The 21,693-nt window shown below is 42.5% G+C and overlaps 1 protein-coding gene across 1 annotated transcript; it reads left to right on the forward strand.

Moving 5' to 3' along the window:
- The first annotated feature begins 8,520 nt into the window (after positions 1-8,520).
- Positions 8,521-18,772, forward strand: HSP90B1 (heat shock protein 90 beta family member 1). The gene is made up of 18 exons (XM_086479514.1): positions 8,521-8,603; positions 9,152-9,251; positions 9,871-10,012; positions 10,092-10,208; positions 10,602-10,933; positions 11,747-11,858; positions 12,535-12,651; positions 13,250-13,366; positions 14,083-14,220; positions 14,310-14,387; positions 14,475-14,540; positions 14,797-15,066; positions 15,290-15,535; positions 15,816-15,952; positions 16,361-16,439; positions 16,536-16,691; positions 17,226-17,324; positions 18,514-18,772. The coding sequence occupies exons 1-18, from the start codon at positions 8,555-8,557 to the stop codon at positions 18,541-18,543; spliced, it is 2,385 nt and encodes a 794-aa protein (XP_086335640.1). The 5' UTR covers positions 8,521-8,554; the 3' UTR covers positions 18,544-18,772.
- Positions 18,773-21,693: the final 2,921 nt, after the last annotated feature.

Genomic DNA, 21,693 nt, shown 5'->3' on the forward strand with positions numbered 1-21,693 from the left:
ACTCTTTAGCCGAAACAGAGCTGTCTTGCCTCCGCAAGGCTCCCTCTTTCAGGTGTTACCTCCCCTCACAATGTTTCTAGAAGGGAGGAGCAGATACCAGCGCTCTTATCCTTTTTCTGTCTTTTGCCAGATGAGCAAGTTGCTCAGCTCTTGGCCTTGCTCTGTCCAGGGCATAATGACCTTACGAGCCTGGCATTCCATTCCCAGGATCAGCAACTGAGTCTCAGGCAGGCTGCTGCAGGCTCACGTCAAGATGTTAGCCTAACTTTTGGGGTACCTTATTGTCCGTATCCCTGATGACAAGGTTGAGACAATGCTGTTCTTCGGACCAACTCTTGCAAAGAGTCAGGGAGTTTTTTATAATGATCAAAACATGGTTATTTTATCTGTACAGAGATTTTTCTAGTTACAATTCTTCACTTTAACAGATTTTGCCCTTTATGCAAGGCTCCTCAAAACCCATTCCCTTCTGTCAATTCTTCTGTTATGAGAATACAGAGCATTAAACTTCAAGGGACACCTTGCAGAGTTCAAAAATACTTGATGAGGGGGAAACCCCACAGATTACTGACTTTTTGCTAACAGTGCCAGCTGCAGTGTGATCATCAGTCTCAGGAGGAATGGGATAAAGCCGACTAAAGGCCAAATAATACACACAGAACACTTTCCTCCAAACTTAGAGCAGAGCAGAAATAAAAATTAAAAATACTGGAAGTATGACATTGACATATTTAACATTTTTTAAAAATATTTTTACAAATATAAAATGGCAGAAAGATACAGATGAAGGGTTTTTCCTAATGTGATTTTGATGATGTTGTGAACAGTCTTAATGTTGAAAGAAACATTTATATCTAAAGTGCTTGCTGAAGAAACAACTTAGAGCTCAGCCCTTTAGATGTTTAAACAGCAGCTCTGGCCATGAGTGTAGCATGCCTAACATCAGAGAATCTTTCACCAGATTCCTAGGACTTGCACATCAGCATGAGTACTATGTACAAGCGTAGTGTCTGAAAAGTTAGGCATTTCAGAACGAGTTCCTACAAGATGCTGTCACCTGGAACAAAGAAACACTCTCAAAACTGCCAGAGTTTAGAGAGGAGATACTGCTTTACTCAGGGGTATTTCACCACGAATCTAGCACACCCTGGGACACCTTTGTCAGTCATTTAGACACACAAAACACACAGGTTCCCACCTATCAATTTACATATTCATTACTATGACCAAATATTCTCATGTGGTCACAAGTGCTCTATTTCGCAAGCTCAGCAGTCCCTTCTGCCCATGCCCAGGAGTTTTCAGGGGTCCCTGGTGGACTCTGGTGGTCGTGGGCAGCAGAATACCCTTCCTCACATTATCCTTTTATGGTATTGGCTGATTAGCTGCTTGCCAAACTCCTGAAGAACGTAGGGATGCTCCTGGAGGCGCCTCCTTTCCACATCTCAGTCCCTATTTTGACTTATTTAGAGGCCATGAAGTGATTAGTTACCGAGTTGTTTTCTCTCTACCATTATTTATGATGTAGTTTCAAGGTTTAGTTGTCTTCCTGACAAACATTAAACACCAGATAAAATGTTAGAAAGCAAATTAGGCCTTTGCTACAGGCCTGAGAAACAATTAGGACCTTGCTACAGGCCTGAGAAATAATTGATAAGAGTTAGAAAGGCAATTAGGCCTCTGCTACAGGCCTGAGAAACTTAAGCAATGGCCACAGGCCTAGTCCTTCACGCTTTGGACCTCCTGGAAATTCCTGAACCTTAAATTCAGAGTAAGTTACAACTCACTTCTAGTTCCCTCTTCATACCTATGGGTCCAGAATTATTGTTTCCAAAGTGCTTCTCCAGCATTACCTAACCTTGAAACTACCCAAGCCCTGTCAGCATCTCTGTTTTCATTCCAAATTTTCCCAAGCACTGAAACTCTCTTTTCTGGTACTGCAAATGCTTATTGTGTGAAGTAGTGACGAACCCAGCTCATTCCTGACCTTCACAACACAAACTTCCCTCCATCTTTCATGCCAGAGTGATTTTGGTCCAGAAAGGAAGCCCAGAGCACACTTAGTAGATCAAGTTTCAAAAAAAAGGTGGAGATTGCTCCTTCCTTCAAAAACCAGCTGGTATTCATAGCATTTCTATCCAGTGACTCAGTGATAAGAATATTAATCCAAGCTGAGAGAAACTTCCATTCAATTCATTCTCTACTTCAGGGTATTCACCCTCTTATCTCTCACCACCCTGAATAGTGATCTAAAAATGGTGGGGAAAAGGAAGAAAAGGTTGAAAACAGACAGATAACGTGCAAAATGTTTCATTGCAATTGTTTCGCTTTTTGTGTTTAATTTCTTGGAGTTGGACTTAATGATCCTTATGGATCTCTTCCAACTTGAGACATTCTATGATTCTATGAAGGGTTGATTTGACTGAAGATTATAGTGTCTATGGCTCCCTGTGGATCTGGTTCTGCCTCTGTTCTACACCCACTGCATTCAGGCTCCTGGGCATTACAGTTATTCAAGCTGATGAAGCTTGTTATAAAACACATGTAGCTCCTAAGAAGGGCCATCTCAGATCAGCCCTGTATCTTGTCTCCAGCAGCAGCCAAGTGCAGACACCCTGGCAAGAACAGAAGACGAGAATAAACCAATAAAAGCCCAGACTGTTCCTGCTCACATTACTTAGCTCACTATTCATCTACTGACTTAATTGGCTTTTTCATAAGTAAACAAAGAAGATTTGTCTCAATATTAATATTGAGACCAAAAAAAAAAATTAAAAATTAAAATAAACCAAAGGGTTTCTCAAGTCTTTAAATAAAATGAATGATGCTGTGTTATACTAGAACTCCTCAGGATCTGGTCTATGGGGGTACCAATGCTGATTCATATGCTTTGTTACTTTTTCCCCCTACTGTTTCTCAGGAAACTAGAAGTAAAATAGGTAAAATGAGAGCATTGCTATTACTGTAACAATTAAAAAGCAACATTCCAATTTAGTGTCACCATTACAAGTGATCTGTGCATTGATAAGCAAGCTTTGGTGGTTGCAGTACCCTTTGTCATGCTCAGATGTTACTGAAGTATGGTGTGCATGTGTATATATACACGTATGTATGAATGACACCTAACAACATGTGACATTACAGACACTATATCATAATTGTTACAGCTGCACTAAAGCATGTTGCTTCCGCCTAAAGGATTTCACCCAGCCAGTGATCAGAGGTGAATTCCCACTACCAGCATCTCCACACAGCAACAGCATAAACTCACCTGTTGCTCCAATCTTCAGTCTAAAAAATAATGCAATAAGGAATCCATCTCCCCAGGAAGCACCTGTTTCTGGGCAAGTGGACATTTTCATAGTCCCTGTTATCTTGTAGTCAGTCCTGTTGTAACTCCTAAAATCTTCCCTTCTGCTCTGCATCCGACTGTGCCATCTTCAAAGGCATCTGTCGTATCTATTGCCTATTTCAATTGAGGATAAAAAGTCTAGGAGGGATCTAGAGGAGGGGGAGCTGGAAAGCAGGCTCATGCCCAGCCAGATCCAAGACTCCTACACCCCGCTGCAGCCCAGCAAGCAGCTCGTTAGACAGCAGCCCACCATCATCATCTGTTGCCAGATTTCAAGGAAGACGTTGCTTCTCTCAAAACTGTTCCTGTTGCCTGTGATGGGGTCATGGATACACACAGTAATGGCTTCATAGGGTGAGGAAGGTGTTCGCTACAGCTGATTGTCTGGGGACTCACGACCAAGTGTGTTTCATAACCCTCTCTGACACGTATTACTCTCTGGAAAGAGGGTTTACACATTTGCTGACATCATCACATCAAAAAATGATACATCAGACCCTGGCCATCTAGCACCGTCCATACTACTGATACACTGCAGGAAGTCAGATTCACAGCCTCATAGTAAGATTAGGTCTCTGGATCCTTGGCACCTTTCTGGTGAGATCTGCTGATATTTGACTGCACAAACTGCTGAATTTCAGAAACCCAGGAAAACAGGAGCAAAAGCAGGCAGTGAAACTACTGTTGCTAATAGAAATCTACTAACCAGCTGTATCAGGGAAGCTGATGGGACTACATTTATTGCAAAAAAAAGGTAAAGTTGTCTTCTATCTGAGCATCAGTGAGACACAAACACTCTGGGCTTACTGTTTTCATTCACACATGCGTTACTGTTAAAATTTTCTAATATTTGGATAATCAGCCTGAAAAGCTAGCTAATGGCAGTGGGGGTTTCTGTTTCATATTCACACTCAATCCCAAATATTGTAGAACGTCTGAAATAAGTGTGTATGTCTTCAGTTTGTGCTGTACGTTCAATATTTAGTCCCTGAAGCAGACATTGCAGAGGAAGAGAATATTAACTCTCAATGTATTCTTTTATAAAGACACGAACGAAGCTTAAGCCACAGAGAATGCAGATAAGTAGTTCTTCATATTTCCAACACATTAACACGTAACAAAGACTGGACTCAATTTGGTGGTACAAACTTCAGACTGCATTAATTATTCGCAAATAAAATCACTTACACTTCTTTATCAAAACCGGTATAACAATAAATGGCTACTTAGCAGTGGCACAGATTACAGCATTTTTATTATCCATGAACAAAAATGGAACTCGCATTAGTCACAGATTTCAATGTAACTATGTATTAAGAGAGGCGATATGCTGACAATGCAAACCCATTGCTTAGTTTTATGGCTTCCTTACATTTGCACCTATGTACAATGTCTTTGTCCTAGGTAATTTACATCCCAGGCTCAGCCCACCACCATCAAAACCAGGATATCACCTTCTCCTAGCCATGAACTCCTGCTCTTCACCACACACTAGTCTGGTGCATTCCGGACCTGATATAAGCCGATTTAACTGCAGAGTATTTTGCTGCTAGAGAGTTAAATCAGCTCAGGAAAGTCTGACACACACCAAAGCTTGTACAGTGAAAGGAGGACTGTCTCTCTATTGCAGATGGAGCCTAGGTGGATTAGCTGGCTAATTTAGCTGGTTAAGTCAAATACCCACAGTCAGGTCATATGAACTCCTCTCAGTTTATCTCTACAGCTGTTTCTGGCAAGGTAATACTTATGGCTAGTTACAACTTACAGTTGGAATCATGTGGCAGGCTTCACTGAGCTGAATTCCCCAGGGACAGGTGGATGAGCTGACAAACTTGCATTCAGAGGACTGCCCTAGTGTTTGCTTGGAAGACGACGCTACTTGTATCCTGTTTCTCTTATCACCACTGAATTTTTAGTTAACAGAGCAAAACACAGCACTTAAATACACTATTTCAATCATTACACACACAATCATCGAAGTATATCTAACTGCTTCACAGAATCCTTCAATGTAGATAAATTGCTGAAGAACAATTACCTCTTAACAGTTACACCTTTCCTTTGGTATTAAATCCTGCAAGGTGACACTCAGACTTCTTTTGAATGGCAGTAGCAGTCAGTGCCACTAAGATCTTAAAAACTCCATTAAGTTTTTTAAGCAGAAGTTAAGCTGAAATTAATACATTTTCAGCGGAAATTCTACTCAGATTTGCTTAAAAGATTGACAGTGGTATTTGACAATATGTTCATAGTTTTAAAATAGGTAAAAGAAAGTATTTTTAGAAGTTTAATATTCAAAGAAGGCATTTTCTTCAATTGCCATCCTCCTTGTAAGGAGAACAGAGTTTCTTTGTGAGAGTGTAAGTACTCAGCTGCTTCATTCTTGACTATCAGTTTTGTCCTGGGTAATCCAACTGGGCTTTCATGAAAGCAAACAGTATAGTCCACGTAAAGCAAGCAATGCCACTAACCACATTACACTTCTTACTAGTCTGACCTCTAAATTCAAAGCACAAAACATAGGTTTATCAGATTTCATATCCCCTTCAAAAGCAACATTCTACTCTACATAATCATAAGAGCAAAGTAACCAATAAAATTTGGATTCCACCAAACTTAATCTAAAATCCCTGTTGGTTTAGCACAGTCGATAACAAACTTGGTTTACATTCCTACTATTCCAGTTACCAAAGTTCAAAAAGATTGTCACGAAGCATTACATTTTCCTGCTGCCAGCAAAGTGACTGCTAAAACAGAACTGCCATGAAAACCTGTTAACGCAAGAATTCCACAAGTCAGAGATAAATTTACTCTGTGAATCCCTGCGTCCCTTAAATGCCTATTTACAGTGCTAGAGCAACATATCTCTCTCTGGGAATCATACAGACATAATTAGGAAAACAAACCCTGAAGCCACTTGTAGGTGAGTTTTAGAAAAAGACAAACTTTCTCTGCTTAGACTCCTAAATAACTAAATTGTATTTTCAGTTAAGTAAGACTACTCTTTGGAAAATAATTCTCCGAGTTCACACAGTTCTCCACGAAAACCTGACAGACAGGTTTTTACTTGCAATCCTGAGACTGACCTCTCACACTTATCTTTCACAGTCATTCTCACATACATTTTGGGAGAGTAACTTTTCTTCTTATTTCTCTGAGAATTTATGATCAGTGAAGCAGCAACTTCTGAAGAACAGCCATTGAAACTGCAAATCATACAGAAAAGCTTCATGATTATTTTTAAATATGTCATGACCAAATCTTGGCTTCATTAAGAAGAACCCAAAGACAAACATTATTTATTGTAATACAGAGGCTCCTTTCCACTTCTATCAACTTTAATTTTCAGTAGGACAAAAAGGTACAACACTGAGTTTTGAGGCCAAAAAAAAAAGTCTAACTGGCCCATTGTATAAGTAAGGATGATAAGCCTATTTTGGCCAAGACTTTTAGACTAACTTCAGTGTGAAGTTGAAAACAGAACGAGGATTTTTATTTTTTGTATTGAACACCTCAGATCAATACCTTTCAAATGAATTCCTCCTCAAGTACAGGGTTCATTAAATCATTGCTCGCCAGGCATTTTTTTTCACCAATCTAATATTGAACACATGTAAGACAAAACAGGTGACTGGCACATGAAAGCCAGGCCAGAATTTTTCAGAAAAGCAGGGGGGGCATAAGATATTCCAAGTAGCTTAACATACAATATATTTAATCATTTGTCAGCTTTTACAACTTAAAAACCTGAAGTTGTTAACAGCGATGCACTGCAGAATTTGCACACAGTGTGTTTCATTTTACAAACTGCAATCCCTGAAAGGGGCGTTGAAAAAAGATGGGAACATCCTACCTCCTGAGCATCGGGCCTACCTTTTACCATTCCACAGATACTGGTTCCTTGTCACACTGACCTTCCCCAAGAGGGGCACTGGAAGAGCAGTTTGCGGGCGTGCTCCCCGGTCCCCTCACACCACGGCATGTGGAGGCAGCTGAGGCAGCTGCTGGAGCCCCCACTCCACGGGGGGAAGGAAGGACCGCTAATGGGCAAACAACGGCACCAAGCATAGGCTAAGGAGTGCTAACAAGCTCACTGGAGGATGGTCACTCACAGGAGAACATGGAAACCTGCCAAGCACCCAGCTCACTTTATCCGCCATCAACACTGACAGTCCCCACGGACGAGGCCTGAAGGCTGCCAGCCTCTCTCACGGCCGTGTGAGGCACCAGACATGCCAGAGGGGAGCGGAGAGCCAAGGCCTGGGCAACGGGGGCGAGACAAGGGGCCACCTCGGGGCCTGAACACCTGCCGGAGGGGGAAGGCTCTGTCATGGCGCCCGCCCTCGCCCCGCGCAGCTCCAGCGCCGCAGCGGCAGGGGGCGTCGTGTGCCCCGCCGGTGAGGACTACAGCTCCCGGCATGCAACGCGGCGCAACGGCGCATGCTTCCATCGCCGGCCTGGCTCCCCCGCCCGCCGTAGCGGCCTGAGGCGGGGATCCCCGTCCGGCGGGGCTGACGGGAGGGACCCCTCAACGCCGCCCCGCCTCTGCCGGCGGCTGCGGCTGCCCTGCCCTGGCGCTGCTCCCGGTTATGCTCGCCCTACCCATAACTTTTCGCTCCCCTGTTGGTACCCAGGGGTGCGGCAGGCTGCTGCGACCGGAAGCGCCGGTTGCCATAGCAACTGTCTCCCCGGTAAACACCCCGAGTGCCCCCGGAAGGGGTCGGAGCTGGCCTCCCATGTGGAGATCGTCCTTATCGCTCCTGGAAGCGGCCGCGGCAGCCGTGGCCCACGTGGCCTCAGCGTTAAACGTTAACGGGTTATTCGTTAAAACACAGCGAGAGGCCATGCCGGTTCAACCCCTCCGCGGGCACCATTGGCCAAGCGCCCCTCCGCCCGGCCAATCGGCGCCGGCCACGCTCCGTCCGCAGGAAACCGCACATGGAAAGCCGCAATTGGTGGCGATGGCTGCAGGCCCCTCCCTTCTAGGCTTCCCATTGGCTCTATGTTTGGCGTGGTACGCTCCAATTGGCCAGTCGCGCAACGGCTCCCCCCCACCCTCCGGCGCCCCGGGTTGATAAGGCGGAGGGGGAGGGTCGCGGCCGCGCCAGCGGGCTCAGCGGCGGCGGCGGCTACGGCCGGTTCGGGAGCGCGGGGCAGGGGCGCCTGGGGCCGTTCTCTTCTGCGACCGCAGCCCGCGTCGCCATGAAGTCGGTGTGGGGGCTCGTGCTGGCGTGCACGCTGCTCCTGGCCGGTGAGTTCCCGCGGGCTTCTAGAAGCTTCTGATGGGGGGCGGGGAGGGAGCGGGGGAGAGAGGTCGGGGTTTGGGCCAACAGCCCCCCTCGCCCTTCCCCCCTGTTTGTTAGAGTAAGGGGGAGGGAGGCCGGGGAGAAGCGAGGTGGGGCCCTTGGCGTGGGGGGGGGGGCGGGGGGACCCCTCACTCTCCGCCGTTCCCGCATCGCTGCGTGCGGGGGTACCGAGGGGAGGGGGAGAGCGGTGCCCGGGCTCCCGCCTGGCATTCCGCGGGCTGCTGCCGGCGCCGCTCTCCCGGGAACAGGGGGGAGGCGGGGGGCGGCACGTCGAAGGCGGTTCATGCGCCGTCATGGGTGGGGGTGGAGGGTGGGCGGCGGGGTCCGTCCCCTTCCCCCACCTCTGGTGTCTACGGTTGGGCTGACCTTCCTCGGGGGGGGGGGCGGGGTGGAGGGACAGATCTGGGCCTAAAACTGGGGAGGGTTAGGGGAAGAACTTGGTTAGTGCATAGTGGGGATCAGGCTCAGATAGTTGGGTTCCTCGTTTTCACAGTATCGGTGAGAGCTGATGATGTGGACGTGGATGGGACCGTGGAAGATGACCTGGGTAAAAGCAGAGAGGGGTCTCGAACAGATGATGAAGTTGTTCAGAGGTTAGTACCTGGGGTTCTGGGTAAGTTACTTCTGAAACACTCTCTTGGGTTAGTTTGAGCATCAGTAGTGCCTAAAGCCTCAAAAATAGGGGGAACACCATTCAAAAGAGAGCTCTAGTCAGCTGGGAGAAATATTTCTGGAAAAGACTGTTTATTTCTACATAGAAGTGATTCTGAGAACTTGGATTCAGAAAAATTCAACTTGTTTCTGTGTAATATCAATAGTTGTATAAAACCAAATACATTAATAGGGGTTTATTCCTGCATGTGGTAAACAGTGTCAGTTTGGTGCCTACTGATGAAATGGCTCTATGCCCATGAACCACCTCATCTCCTGTGAGGTGAACCACATGCTGGGGGTTACCGTGTATTCTTCTGTGCATTTCTCTTTAGGAAAAAAGTCTCACTTGCAAGCATGATTTTCACTCAAGTTTTACATTAAGGTGATGAGGATAGTACTTGTGTACTTACCTCATTTGTTCACACATTTGGGATGTGTCAGTGATTAAGGATCTTAGTGTTGTTCCGACTAGACTATTATTGCTGTTGCTAGATGATAAAATTAGTGATACTGTTTGTGGACGAGACTACTTGACAGGTTTTTTTATTGTCCTGACAGAGAGGAAGAAGCTATCCAACTAGATGGCCTAAATGCATCCCAGATCAAAGAAATCAGAGAAAAATCTGAGAAGTTTGCGTTTCAAGCAGAAGTGAACAGAATGATGAAACTTATTATCAATTCTTTATATAAAAATAAAGAGGTTAGTGCCTTTATCAGTAGAACATCTAAGAACAGTTTGCGAGTGTTCTGGAATTCCTGACTACGGGTTTCTATTTCAGATTTTCCTGAGGGAACTTATTTCAAATGCTTCGGATGCTTTAGATAAGATACGGTTAATATCCTTGACTGATGAAAATGCTCTTGCTGGTAATGAGGAACTTACGGTCAAAATCAAGGTAAGAAGCATTAGGTAAAATCATCTCTTATGGAGGAGTGGTGGGAGGAATGTAAAAAGATAGTGCATCATTAAATCTCAATTTTTGGCTTAATACTGTTGCAAATACAAACTTAGGACCACATCAGGACCCTGCCAATTAACTTTGTGAAAGACTACTCCTCTTTCAATAGTGAATATATATTTGTGATTCTATAAGGAGTAACTGAAGTGTAGAAATATTTCAAAGGTTAGATCTTCCTTGTTTCTGTAGTTACTGCAGATTTGTTTTACTGTAGCCAGGCACGTTGAATTTGAATAGCTGCTGCTCTAATTGCCACTTTCCTGTGGCAGTGTATTATGTATTAAGATTCAAAGTGGAGTCAAACTGCATCTTTCCCTTTTTTTCCTCCAGTGTGACAAAGAGAAGAACATGCTTCATGTTACAGATACGGGTATTGGCATGACAAAAGAGGAGTTAGTTAAAAACCTGGGTACCATTGCAAAGTCTGGTACCAGTGAATTCTTGAACAAGATGACCGAAATGCAGGATGATAGCCAGTCAACATCTGAGTTAATCGGCCAGTTTGGTGTTGGCTTTTATTCTGCTTTCTTAGTAGCAGACAGAGTTATTGTCACATCAAAACACAACAATGATACTCAACATATTTGGGAGTCAGATTCAAACGAGTTCTCTGTGATTAACGACCCAAGAGGAAACACTTTAGGACGTGGCACAACCATAACGTAAGTATTAAGTATCTTTGGATTTAAAAGAAAGAAGTTATGTGGGTACACTTTGTTCATTGGAATATGTGGATGACTTTAGTGTTGTGACTCATACATTGTTTGATTCTTTTAATACAGCTTTTTTGCAGTCTAGAAACACGTAGATAAGTCACTGTACACAAAATAAATGTGGAGTGATAAAGTAGTTCGCATCACATTCCCTTAGATGAACTAAGAAAGCCATGAGCATCTTGACAACTAACCGTCAGCAAGTAATTCCAGACAGTTCAGCTGCCTTTAGACTCATTCAGTTCCTCAACACAGTTGTGGCCCATCAAAACTATACAGGGGCTGTAGAGCTTCCTCTGGGACACTGGCTGCTGTCTATATACCAGTGAGACTGGTCTGATGCAGATCTCAGACTGGAGGTAGTTTGACAGTCCTATTTTCATTGCTTTCATGAGCAGTTAAATTTATTTGGTCTGGGGTTAGATGACTTCTTCCTGAAGAGGGCACTTAGTATGAGAAAGTTCCTATCTGTGCTCTAGTTCCAAGTAAAGCCTGTGCATCATGGTCCTGATAAGTATCAATACAATTTGAAGTTTTGATTTACTTTTGGATATTGTATTCTGCTCCAGTTGTTGAAAACATTGGAGCAGTTTAGTAGGGATTATATTTTTAAGAGATACTTGGAGTTGAACTAATAAAAGTTCACTTGTGTAAATTTGAATTGCTGTAGCTGCAACAGTAGGAAAATGCATCTCCTCCTGTAAAACTATTGTAAAATACTTGTCCAGCACTTTGATTGGAGTTTTTTTGGTTTTTTTTTAGCCTTGTCTTGAAGGAGGAAGCATCTGATTATCTTGAGCTGGATACTGTTAAAAATCTAGTAAAGAAATATTCACAGTTCATAAACTTCCCAATATATGTGTGGAGTAGCAAGGTAAGTATACTTAACTGAGCACTGCACAGTATGAGCTTTGGTTGTGAAAACTGTCTGGCCCCATCTTTCAGCAAGGGTGAGGGCATACTATAGAATTTCTGCTTGTCTAGTTTCTAAAATTCTTCTGTTCCTGACTTCTGGCTAGTATTTTACTAGTTACTTGCTCTCCAGAAGATAGTGTGTTGCCAAAATCACAAACTTTCAAGGAACTTGATTTTATTCTGACTCTGAGAACTTTACCAAAGGAGAAAGACTGCACTAATTACTAAGACAGATCTTTCTTCCACTTGCTTTGCTTTGGTATCTGGAAGCTTCGGTAAGCCCTTGAGCAAGGCCACGGTTAGGTGTTCCTCTGAAAACAGGGCAGCATCTTAACTTTTAGGCCTGTTCTGCTGATGTTTTCTTGGCATCTCACTAAAAAAAATCATCCAAGTCTCTTAGTGTTCTGTGTAAAGCTAAATGTAAAGCCATGAAAAACTTGAGTACAGTGACCTCCCAAGATATTGAAGGAAAGCAATTGAACTAAAACCCATGGCTACCTATAGACAAATGCTTGTGGTAGGCAAATAGCACAGGTTAAACTAGTGCTCTGAGATGAAGCTGTTTGAGAGAGTACTAGAACATACCTGGTAGGAAGCCAAGGAGTCCCAAATCCCCACTTTCAATGTCTCTTTAGACGGAAACTGTTGAAGAACCCATTGAAGAGGAAGAAGCAAAGGAGAAAGAAGAAACAGATGATGATGAAGCTGCAGTTGAAGAAGAGGAGGAAGAAAAGAAACCAAAAACTAAGAAGGTGAGCTTTGTCAGACTTGGGGTTTTGTAACATGTGTCATAGTTCAGCAGTTTTCATAGGTAGACTTCCAGAGGTGCACTTCCATAATGTGCGTGTGCTTTCAGACAGCAGTCCTGGTTAAGTGCAGTTAGACATCTTGTCAGGAAATAAGACTGTAAACAAAACAGACTTGGCTGAAATCAGGCAAATGACTGACAATAGCCATGTGAGGCAGTGGTCCCAGGAGTAATTATAAATACTTGAGTGAGCTGCTTGAAGTGGTAGTGGACTTCAGTAATCTGACACGGACTAGTTTAAATGCAGTATACTCTGCTGGAAAGCTTTTTTCAGAATGGCAGTAGGACAGAAGTACTGATACTCTGTGAAGGTGTTAAATGTACATGGGACTCACTGCAGTGTAGACTGAAGTTTTGTTCCCCTGTGTTACGCTAATGTGCATACTTGCATGGCAATATCCAGGCCATTACATAATGTCTTCTAAATTGGAAAGAGCATGTATTTTTGACATGGCTATTTTTATGACTTGGCCTTTGTGAAGTGTCTTTGACTGAACCTGAAGTAAAGAATGAGTCTTATGTGATGGTGTTTACATGCCCAGGTTGAAAAGACTGTCTGGGATTGGGAGCTCATGAATGACATAAAACCCATCTGGCAGAGACCATCTAAAGAAGTTGAAGAAGATGAATACAAAGCTTTTTACAAAACCTTTTCCAAGGTAAGTGCTGAGCCTCAAGATTGTTCCAGAAAGCAAGAGGTTTGCTATAGTCTCTCTTGCTGTGTAAACAAAACTGAGTGCTTACAGAATGGGCTATTTCTGAAGAATTAATTAGGTTCTGTCAGTAGATAGACTGAATTGCAGAGAACCTGGTAGGTATAGTGTCTCAGTCAGGAGTTAATCTTTTTTCCAGAGAGAAGGTACTGCCACCCAAGTGTTGAGTGGCCTGGGTTTGAGAAATGGTATGTTCCAGCTCATAGGGAGCTTACTGATGTGTTTAAATGTTGACAGGGAAATGTTTATTTAGTCTGAGAGTGGTGGTGCTTGTGTTGTACATGGTGTAAGAAAGAGGAAGATACAGCTTTCCAGAAACAAAATTGTCCTTATGTGTAAATACAGCATAATTTTTTTACTTGGGAGTGTCTTAAGTTAAGACACTGTGCTGTGATGATACTTTGGTTACTGTGTCACCAGTAACTTTTGGGTCATTGGCTTGTAAAAAACAAACCTAACTAATAGGTCTCAAGGAAAGTTACTTCTGAGTAACTTGGCTGAATCTGGAACTTTTTTGTGTCCATAACAGATTCTAACAAAGCATGGTTAGATAGTTTAATTGTAAAATAATTGCACTTACTTGGCAAACTCGTGTTATACTGGAAATGTATTAACTCACTGATATTTTCCCCATGTCAGTTAAAAGAATTCTCTCTTCACAGGAACATGATGACCCAATGGCTTACATCCACTTCACTGCTGAAGGAGAAGTAACTTTCAAATCTATCTTGTTTGTTCCTAATTCTGCTCCACGTGGCCTGTTTGATGAGTATGGATCCAAAAAAAGTGATTTCATTAAGGTAGGACAAGCAAGGTTGTGGGTATGGTTTCATGTCTAAAAAAGAAACCACCAAATGTAACCTGGCTGCTTTTTTCTCCTGTAATTCAGCTGTATGTTCGAAGAGTGTTTATCACTGATGACTTCCATGACATGATGCCCAAATATCTTAACTTCGTTAAGGGTGTTGTAAGTATTATAAGTCTTACTTGCAGTTGATATTTTTTCATCTTCCAATACTGTTAGCTATACTTAAGAATTTTCTTCCTCAATTAGGTGGATTCTGATGATCTTCCTTTGAATGTATCTCGTGAAACACTTCAGCAGCATAAATTGTTAAAGGTAAGCTAATTGATCTTAAATTCCTTCATTGTAACCATGACAGTAGCAGGATTTAGAAGAATAATAGCTTGATTAATTTTACTTTATATAAGGACTGTGACACTAAAGTATAGGAAAAGCACACATTGCTGTTTTCAGACCACCTCTGTTCACTTCAAATCAAGACACTGTCTTGAATCCATCCTTTGCAGTGGGGTGGAGTTCAGGGTTCTTCCAATTGCTTATTGTTGTGACCTGGTATTGCTGCTTTTTTTAGGTGATCAGGAAGAAACTGGTTCGCAAAACTCTTGATATGATCAAGAAAATTGCAGAAGAAAAATACAATGACACATTCTGGAAAGAGTTTGGTACTAATGTAAAGCTTGGAGTTATTGAGGATCACTCCAATCGTACACGACTGGCTAAACTTCTTCGCTTCCAGTCTTCTCATCATGAAAGTAACCTCACAAGCCTTGACCAGTACGTGGAAAGAATGAAAGAGAAGCAAGACAAAATTTATTTCATGGCAGGTGCCAGCAGAAAGGAGGTATGTGAGCATGGAAGAGGGAAAGGGGGAAAAATATGACTCCTAGTTATAGTACCATAAACATTGTGAACTGTGCGTTTGCTGTAAATGCGGAGACTCCACGCTTATATACTGGTGCAGTGCAGTTTTCCTTGTACCAGCATTTGCCAAATAGCTGTACAGGTTTCAGTAGCTGCTGGTACCGATGCAATAAACTGGCATCTGATCCATTTTGTCACCTTAGGCTGAGTCCTCACCATTTGTTGAGCGCCTTCTGAAAAAGGGCTATGAAGTGATCTACCTGACTGAACCTGTAGATGAATACTGTATTCAGGCTCTGCCAGAGTTTGATGGCAAGAGGTTTCAGAATGTAGCAAAAGAAGGAGTTAAGTTTGAAGAAAGTGAAAAGACGAAGGAGAGCCGGGAAGCCTTGGAAAAGGAATTTGAGCCACTCTTAAACTGGATGAAAGACAAAGCTCTAAAAGACAAGGTAAGCTGTTATGCTCTACATAATACCCATTTGTAAATGCTGTTGTACTTGCTACAACACACCTTGCAGATTCTTTGAGCATAGTCTTGACAGCTTCCTTGTCTTCCTATGGATAAATAAACATGTTGTTTAACACCTGTATTTCAGGAAGGTAATGAGTTAGAATGTCATCTTGGAGCCTTCAGAAAACATTGAAGTGACAGGAAGTTTCAGGGTGGTTTACTTAATTCCCTGCATAAGCTATTAGATCTGTGAACTAACACTCTGGCTTTTCCTACAGATTGAAAAAGCTGTGCTATCTCAACGTTTAACCCAGTCTCCATGTGCTCTCGTGGCTAGTCAGTATGGATGGTCTGGTAACATGGAAAGAATCATGAAGGCTCAAGCTTACCAAACTGGGAAGGATATATCTACAAAGTAAGCTCTCAGTTACATAGCAGCAGGCACAAAAGGTAGTTGATGGCCTCCCTTGCTTGGTGTGGGCACACCAAACTCCCATCTGCTTCAGATGATCCTTCATGTTTTTAAGGTCACTTATAACCAAGTTGCAGTCTCTATCACAGTCTTGCATTGTTGTTTCAAAGCCCACTATGTAAAACAGCCTGGTGAGCCAGACTTACTGGTGGCATTTGCTGTCTGTCATTTGGTGACAAGAGAAGATGAACTGTCTTAACTTGGAATGCTTTTTAGAGTAAAGCTAGTATTAAAGTGGGTTGGGGGGAGGAAAACACTTATTACTGTGGCTGTAATCAGTATTCATGGGTTTAAAGATGTAGCTGGATCCTGTACTTCACAACTTAGTGATGTAACTTCTGTTCTTTTCAGTTACTATGCTAGCCAAAAGAAGACATTTGAAATTAACCCCAGGCATCCATTAATCAAGGACATGCTGAGGCGAGTCAAGGTAAACAAATAACAGTAGTGAAATACTGGCTACTTGGTTGCATACAACCTAGTTAACAGTTCTGTTTGGGTTTTTTTTAATGCTCTTCCACATCAGGAAAACGAAGATGACAAAACAGTTTCAGATCTTGCAGTGGTGCTGTTTGAAACTGCAACTTTGAGATCAGGATATATGCTACCAGACACTAAGGAATATGGAGACAGAATAGAAAGGATGCTTCGTTTAAGTTTAAACATTGACCTGGATGCAAAGGTTAGTTTGCTTTCAACTTAGGGCTGATAATTGACTTACTGCTGCTACATCTTAAAAAAGCAGATACTTGATAGGCTTGGATAAAATGAAATGTATCCAGCTTCCTACACTTAGGTGGGCCCTCAGAAGCCCCATTCAGGTACCTGAGTGGGAAACTGAGTCTACTTCATGTCTGCCCTTCCACTCTTTTCTGTTGCTTGGGATTCTGCTCTTTTATTATACCTCTCGAGTATTGTCCTGTCCTTAGATAAGTGGGAGTAAATTAGGAGCCAAAGGCACAAGTGCCAGTCTTGTTAATGGAGGAATTCGTAAGTGAGTATAAGTAATACGGGTTTCTCATAGTGCTGTGCAAGAATTTATGCTTGGTATCTTGCTGGAGGAGGCACAATAGTGTGTCCATGCTAAACAGAACTTGCTTTCTCCTTCAGCTTGAGGCAAATGTTAGGAACTGATGGTGAATACTTCCATAGCCTGTATTTAACTAGTCCATAACTAGTAAACATCCTAAGCAAATTGCTTGTGACCTTCCTACAGGTGGAGGAGGAGCCTGAAGAGCCTGAAGATGCAGCTGAGGAGGCAGAGCAAGATGAAGAGGAGGTGGATGCTGATGCTGAAGACACTGAAACACAGAAGGTAGGATTTCAAGTTGACTCTTTTTCTTACCATATTTATTTGCGGTTTTGTCTGTGGTGCTTCCAGGAAACAAACTTGTTCACTTTGCCTTTTGTGATGCTAGTTTCTGGTGTGAGATTTTTCCAAGCTTTTCTTGGAAGGAGAAAAACTGCAGCACAAATGACAATTTGTTCTGTATCAAACTCTATTGTAAGAAGAAAACACTAGATATGTTCAAGGTTGGAGCTAAATTAAGTTTAAGAGATTGTAACAGAGTGCCCTATGGCAAGAAAATGGCAGCAAATCCTCTACAGTGAACTTAATGTAATGTTGGATTCCCACAGCTTACAGGCAATAACCTCAACAAATTGGCAAGAGTATAGTTTCAAATGCTTAGAACAATAACAGGCTTGAACAGCACTACAAACACCATTGCCTCTAAACAGGTAACTGTTGTGAAGTCAGCCTTCACTTACCTAATGTGTGCAGTCTTAATGATGTCTTCATGGATCTGCTGAACACTTCCAATACCACAGTTTCTTGATAACATTAATTTTTTACAGTTATCATGGGGTCCTGCCTTCTCAGGTTACTTTTGGAACAGTCCTGCAAGATGACATCTTGTGACTGGCACAGTTGCATAGCTCAGAGAGATGTAGTTGCCTACTGTTAAATGTCAGATTACCCCAGAATAAATTTGAGGAACAATGCTTTTTGTAATAGAGCTACTTAATTTTCATGCTGTTACTATTGCATTTGCACAGCAGTGTAACCTGCAATGACAGTGTATTATAAAGGAGCAAAGTTACGTTCTATTTGATGGATTAGTACACTTGCAGATTAAGGTTTCTGGCTAGGCTGGAAAGCAGATGTGCTTCCTAGCTCTGCAGTCAAGTAGAATAGGGCTGTTACCAGCACTAATACTGTGCCTGAAAGATGGCTTAGAAAGTATTAGAAGATGAAAAGGTACACTAGATCTACAGCTAATGTTTGAGCAGACTCAAATTACTTTTTTTTTTACTCTTAACAGCAAAGGCTTAACATGCCATAATTTGAACAGAAGCTTGACTTTAATAGCTCCTTAAAAAGCTGTGTGGCTTAGTGCTTTGGAAAGCGTCGACAGTGCTTGGGTTCAGTTGTTCTGGGCCAGCTCTTGTAACCTTTTTCACTTCCAGAAAGCAAGATTCTGATTCTGTCTTTGTCTCCACAGGAATCCACAGATGTGAAAGATGAACTGTAAGCTGCACTCAACTACCGTCCTGCATCGGGGGGTTAGGAGGGAATGTGAATTAGATTGTTTTGGTTTTTTCCACTGTAAAATGTTGAGGGATACTATGGGGTTTAAGGGTAAAGGAGGATTTTTTTTAAGTTCACTTTTCTAAAAAACATTCCTCATGAATGTAAATTTGTATTATTTAACTGACTTGGTGTAAAATCTTGTCATGTACAAAATAAAATGTTCCCAAACACCACTAACTCTAAATTTATGTGGTAAGCTCATCTTGTGGGGTAGCACAAAGAAATGAAGGGATAGTCTTGAGTGTTTAGGTCCTTTGTACAGCAGACAGTTGCAGTCCTTGTGCCTTTCCACAGCGCGGAGCATATGCCTGTGGTTGGGTGTTAACAGCCCTGCTGTGCTGTTTAGCCAAAATACGCCTGGCATCTCGGAGCTGTACTGGCTGACCTTGCTAGTTGACAGAAACATTCAAGAAGTTATCTGTTGACATCTTAAGATGAGACAGGGCATTTAAAAATGGCATTGGAACTGACGCCCTGCCAGCTTACACTGGACTACATGTGACTTGACTCCACTGTACAGAATAGGCAATAGTAACTTTTACAGCTGAGACAAGCAAAGAAAAATAATCTTTCCTTCCACTAAATATGTGAACAAAAACAACCAGAAAGGGCTTGCTGCCTGTGAGCTTATACTGTCCCCCATGGTATTTGGTGACCCTGCCTTTGACTTGCATAGCTGCACCAGTCCTTTCTGCATTTTGTTTTTTTTTTTAAAGGTGGAAGCTCTTGTCTTACAGTTTCTCCTTAATGCTTAACTTTTTTGCTTTTGTTCTACATCTCTTTAGTATGGGAAAGCACTTGTAGATACTTAATCTAACTCCAGCTAAATCTGTTGACACCAAATGGTAATGTAGACAGGTTGAACTGGAGACATCACTTTCTATTCACTTACATTAGCTTCATGTAGTGTTTGAATGAGGCACTTGATTTTTCTCACTAGTGCCTCTACTTTGAAATGTCATCTTGGGGTTGGTAGGAGATGTTTACGCTGAAGTTTTTTTGCTGCCTTCCCCTGTGGAATTAGTGCATAGGAGTTGTACTTCTATGCAGTGACTCTACTTCAGAACCACTCTTCTGTTTTGTCAACAGAACTTTTATGAATTTTGAGGTTCTACAAGCTGAAGCAAAATAAATTTCTAATTAAGTGAGGGTACTAAACACTGACCTGAACAACTTGCTTTCCACTTACTTTTACTAGGCTGCTTCTATATTGCCCAAATACTGTTTCCATGCAATAAATACAAATGCCATGCATGTGTTCGGGTTTACAGAGAGATGTTGGCTTTATTGAACTATGCTCTTTGAGACCTCAAGGACTGGGAGCTCAGTTTTGGGTTTTTTTTGAGGGAGCTGGGGTCTGGTTTGGGTTTTGCTTGCTGTAATAGTACCTTAGATGCACTGTTAAGTCTTTTGTTACTGGAGTGTGCAGAGGTCTGACCCTAGAGCGCAGTTCAGCAGCCAGCAATACTGGCTCCAATAGCAGTCCTTTGTTGGCAAGTTACTGATGGGGGCAGGTGCCCCACTTCTTAAGCCATGATCCTCTCACTGGGCTAGTGCAAGTTCTGGGCTCTGTAGCAACCAACTGCTGCTGAGAGTTTTCATTTAATACTTCCTAAAATACTGCTTCTAATGAAGTGTATCATCAATACACACCCCTCTGAGCAGCAAACATGGCTTGGGCCTTCTGTATGGTTAAGAGTGCTTTTGTAGCTAACAAGTAAGAGTAGTATTGGAAGTGTAAGGTTGCTTGCTTACGGTATTCTTAATCTGTTAACTACTTGTAGACTTAAGCAACCTTTGCTCTGTTACATAGCTGAAGTTCTCAGTGCCTTGATTAGTTTTAAGATGCCATACCTGTTACAATTTCAGAAATAATAAAGAGCACACCTCAGTCATGCTTTATGCTGCTTCATCTTCCTTAGCTGAGGATATTGTGTGCAACATAGCTGTGGTCCAGCTGCTTCCTCTACCCTGGAGTGACAAGCATTTGCTATTAGTAAGCACAGAATGAAGTTGTAAGCTTGCCTTTTGGGGGTTTTGGTTTTGTCAGATCTGTGAAGCAAAATAGTGTCAATGCTGGAACAAGCGTTTCCTAGTCCCACTGAGGCTATTTCTTTCAGTGCTGCAGTCATGCTGATTCTGGGGGCGTCACCTCTGCTGTTAAAGCCTGGTGTACTGTCAGCCTTGCTGTTGTAGATGGGCACTGATAATAAGTACAGTTCCCTCAGTGCTAGAAAAGCCTGGGGTAAAACAGATGCTCTGTTTTGCTCAGTTTCCCCTAGCAGCAGCATATATTTAGAAATCCAAGCCAAATTTGCAGTAACTTTCCTCTGCAGCCTTCAGAAAATAGGGAAAAATGCATCTTTTGTGTCGCAAGTGAGCACATAACAGCAGAGGTGATGCTCTGACAAAGTGTAACAGGGTAAGTGTTGGCAAGTCCTGGATCTTTAAAGGGATAACTGAAAAACTGCTGTTGCTGCCCTGGTCAGAACAGGGACAAAGTACTGCTGAACTGCCCCATCTTGTCTCTTCAATAAACTATGTTATGCTGGGGTAGAAGGTTGTCAATCTCAGCTTTCTTTAGGTACAGTGAAGGAAAAAGTAGTTTCACCAGAACTGGACCTAGTAAGATGTTCTCATTGATTGATTTGGGCTTCACATCTCAGATTTACTTGAGGCCTTTTTATACTGCTGTCATTGATAAAGGTGTCTGAGATACAGAGTCCGCGATCTATCAACACCAAGTACAGGCTGCTGCCTCAACATCCACATGGGCACGTAAGAGCAGGAGAGGATTTCGTCCCACCTCGGCTGCTGTTCTAGATCAGCCAATAGTTGCAAAAGTGTGAGAGCAGTAGCACATACACATGCAGAGGAACTAAAAAACAATTCCAGTTTATGTAAACTTATATAAAATAACAGCTTCACAGGTGAAACAGATGCAAAAGTAGCACTTTCAGTGATCATTTCTGGATCACTCTGCTATTAAAAGAGCTCCAGGTACTTTGCCAGTAGGAATTAGGGAGCTTTTTTGTTTCCTTAACGGGTTATCTGTCAGATTGTAGGTTTCTTTCCCAAGTTAAGCCTGTGT

This window comes from Leptosomus discolor, chromosome 1 (genome assembly GCF_034619465.1).
Source record: "Leptosomus discolor isolate bLepDis1 chromosome 1, bLepDis1.hap2, whole genome shotgun sequence".
NCBI classification, from domain to species: Eukaryota; Metazoa; Chordata; class Aves; order Leptosomiformes; family Leptosomidae; genus Leptosomus; species Leptosomus discolor.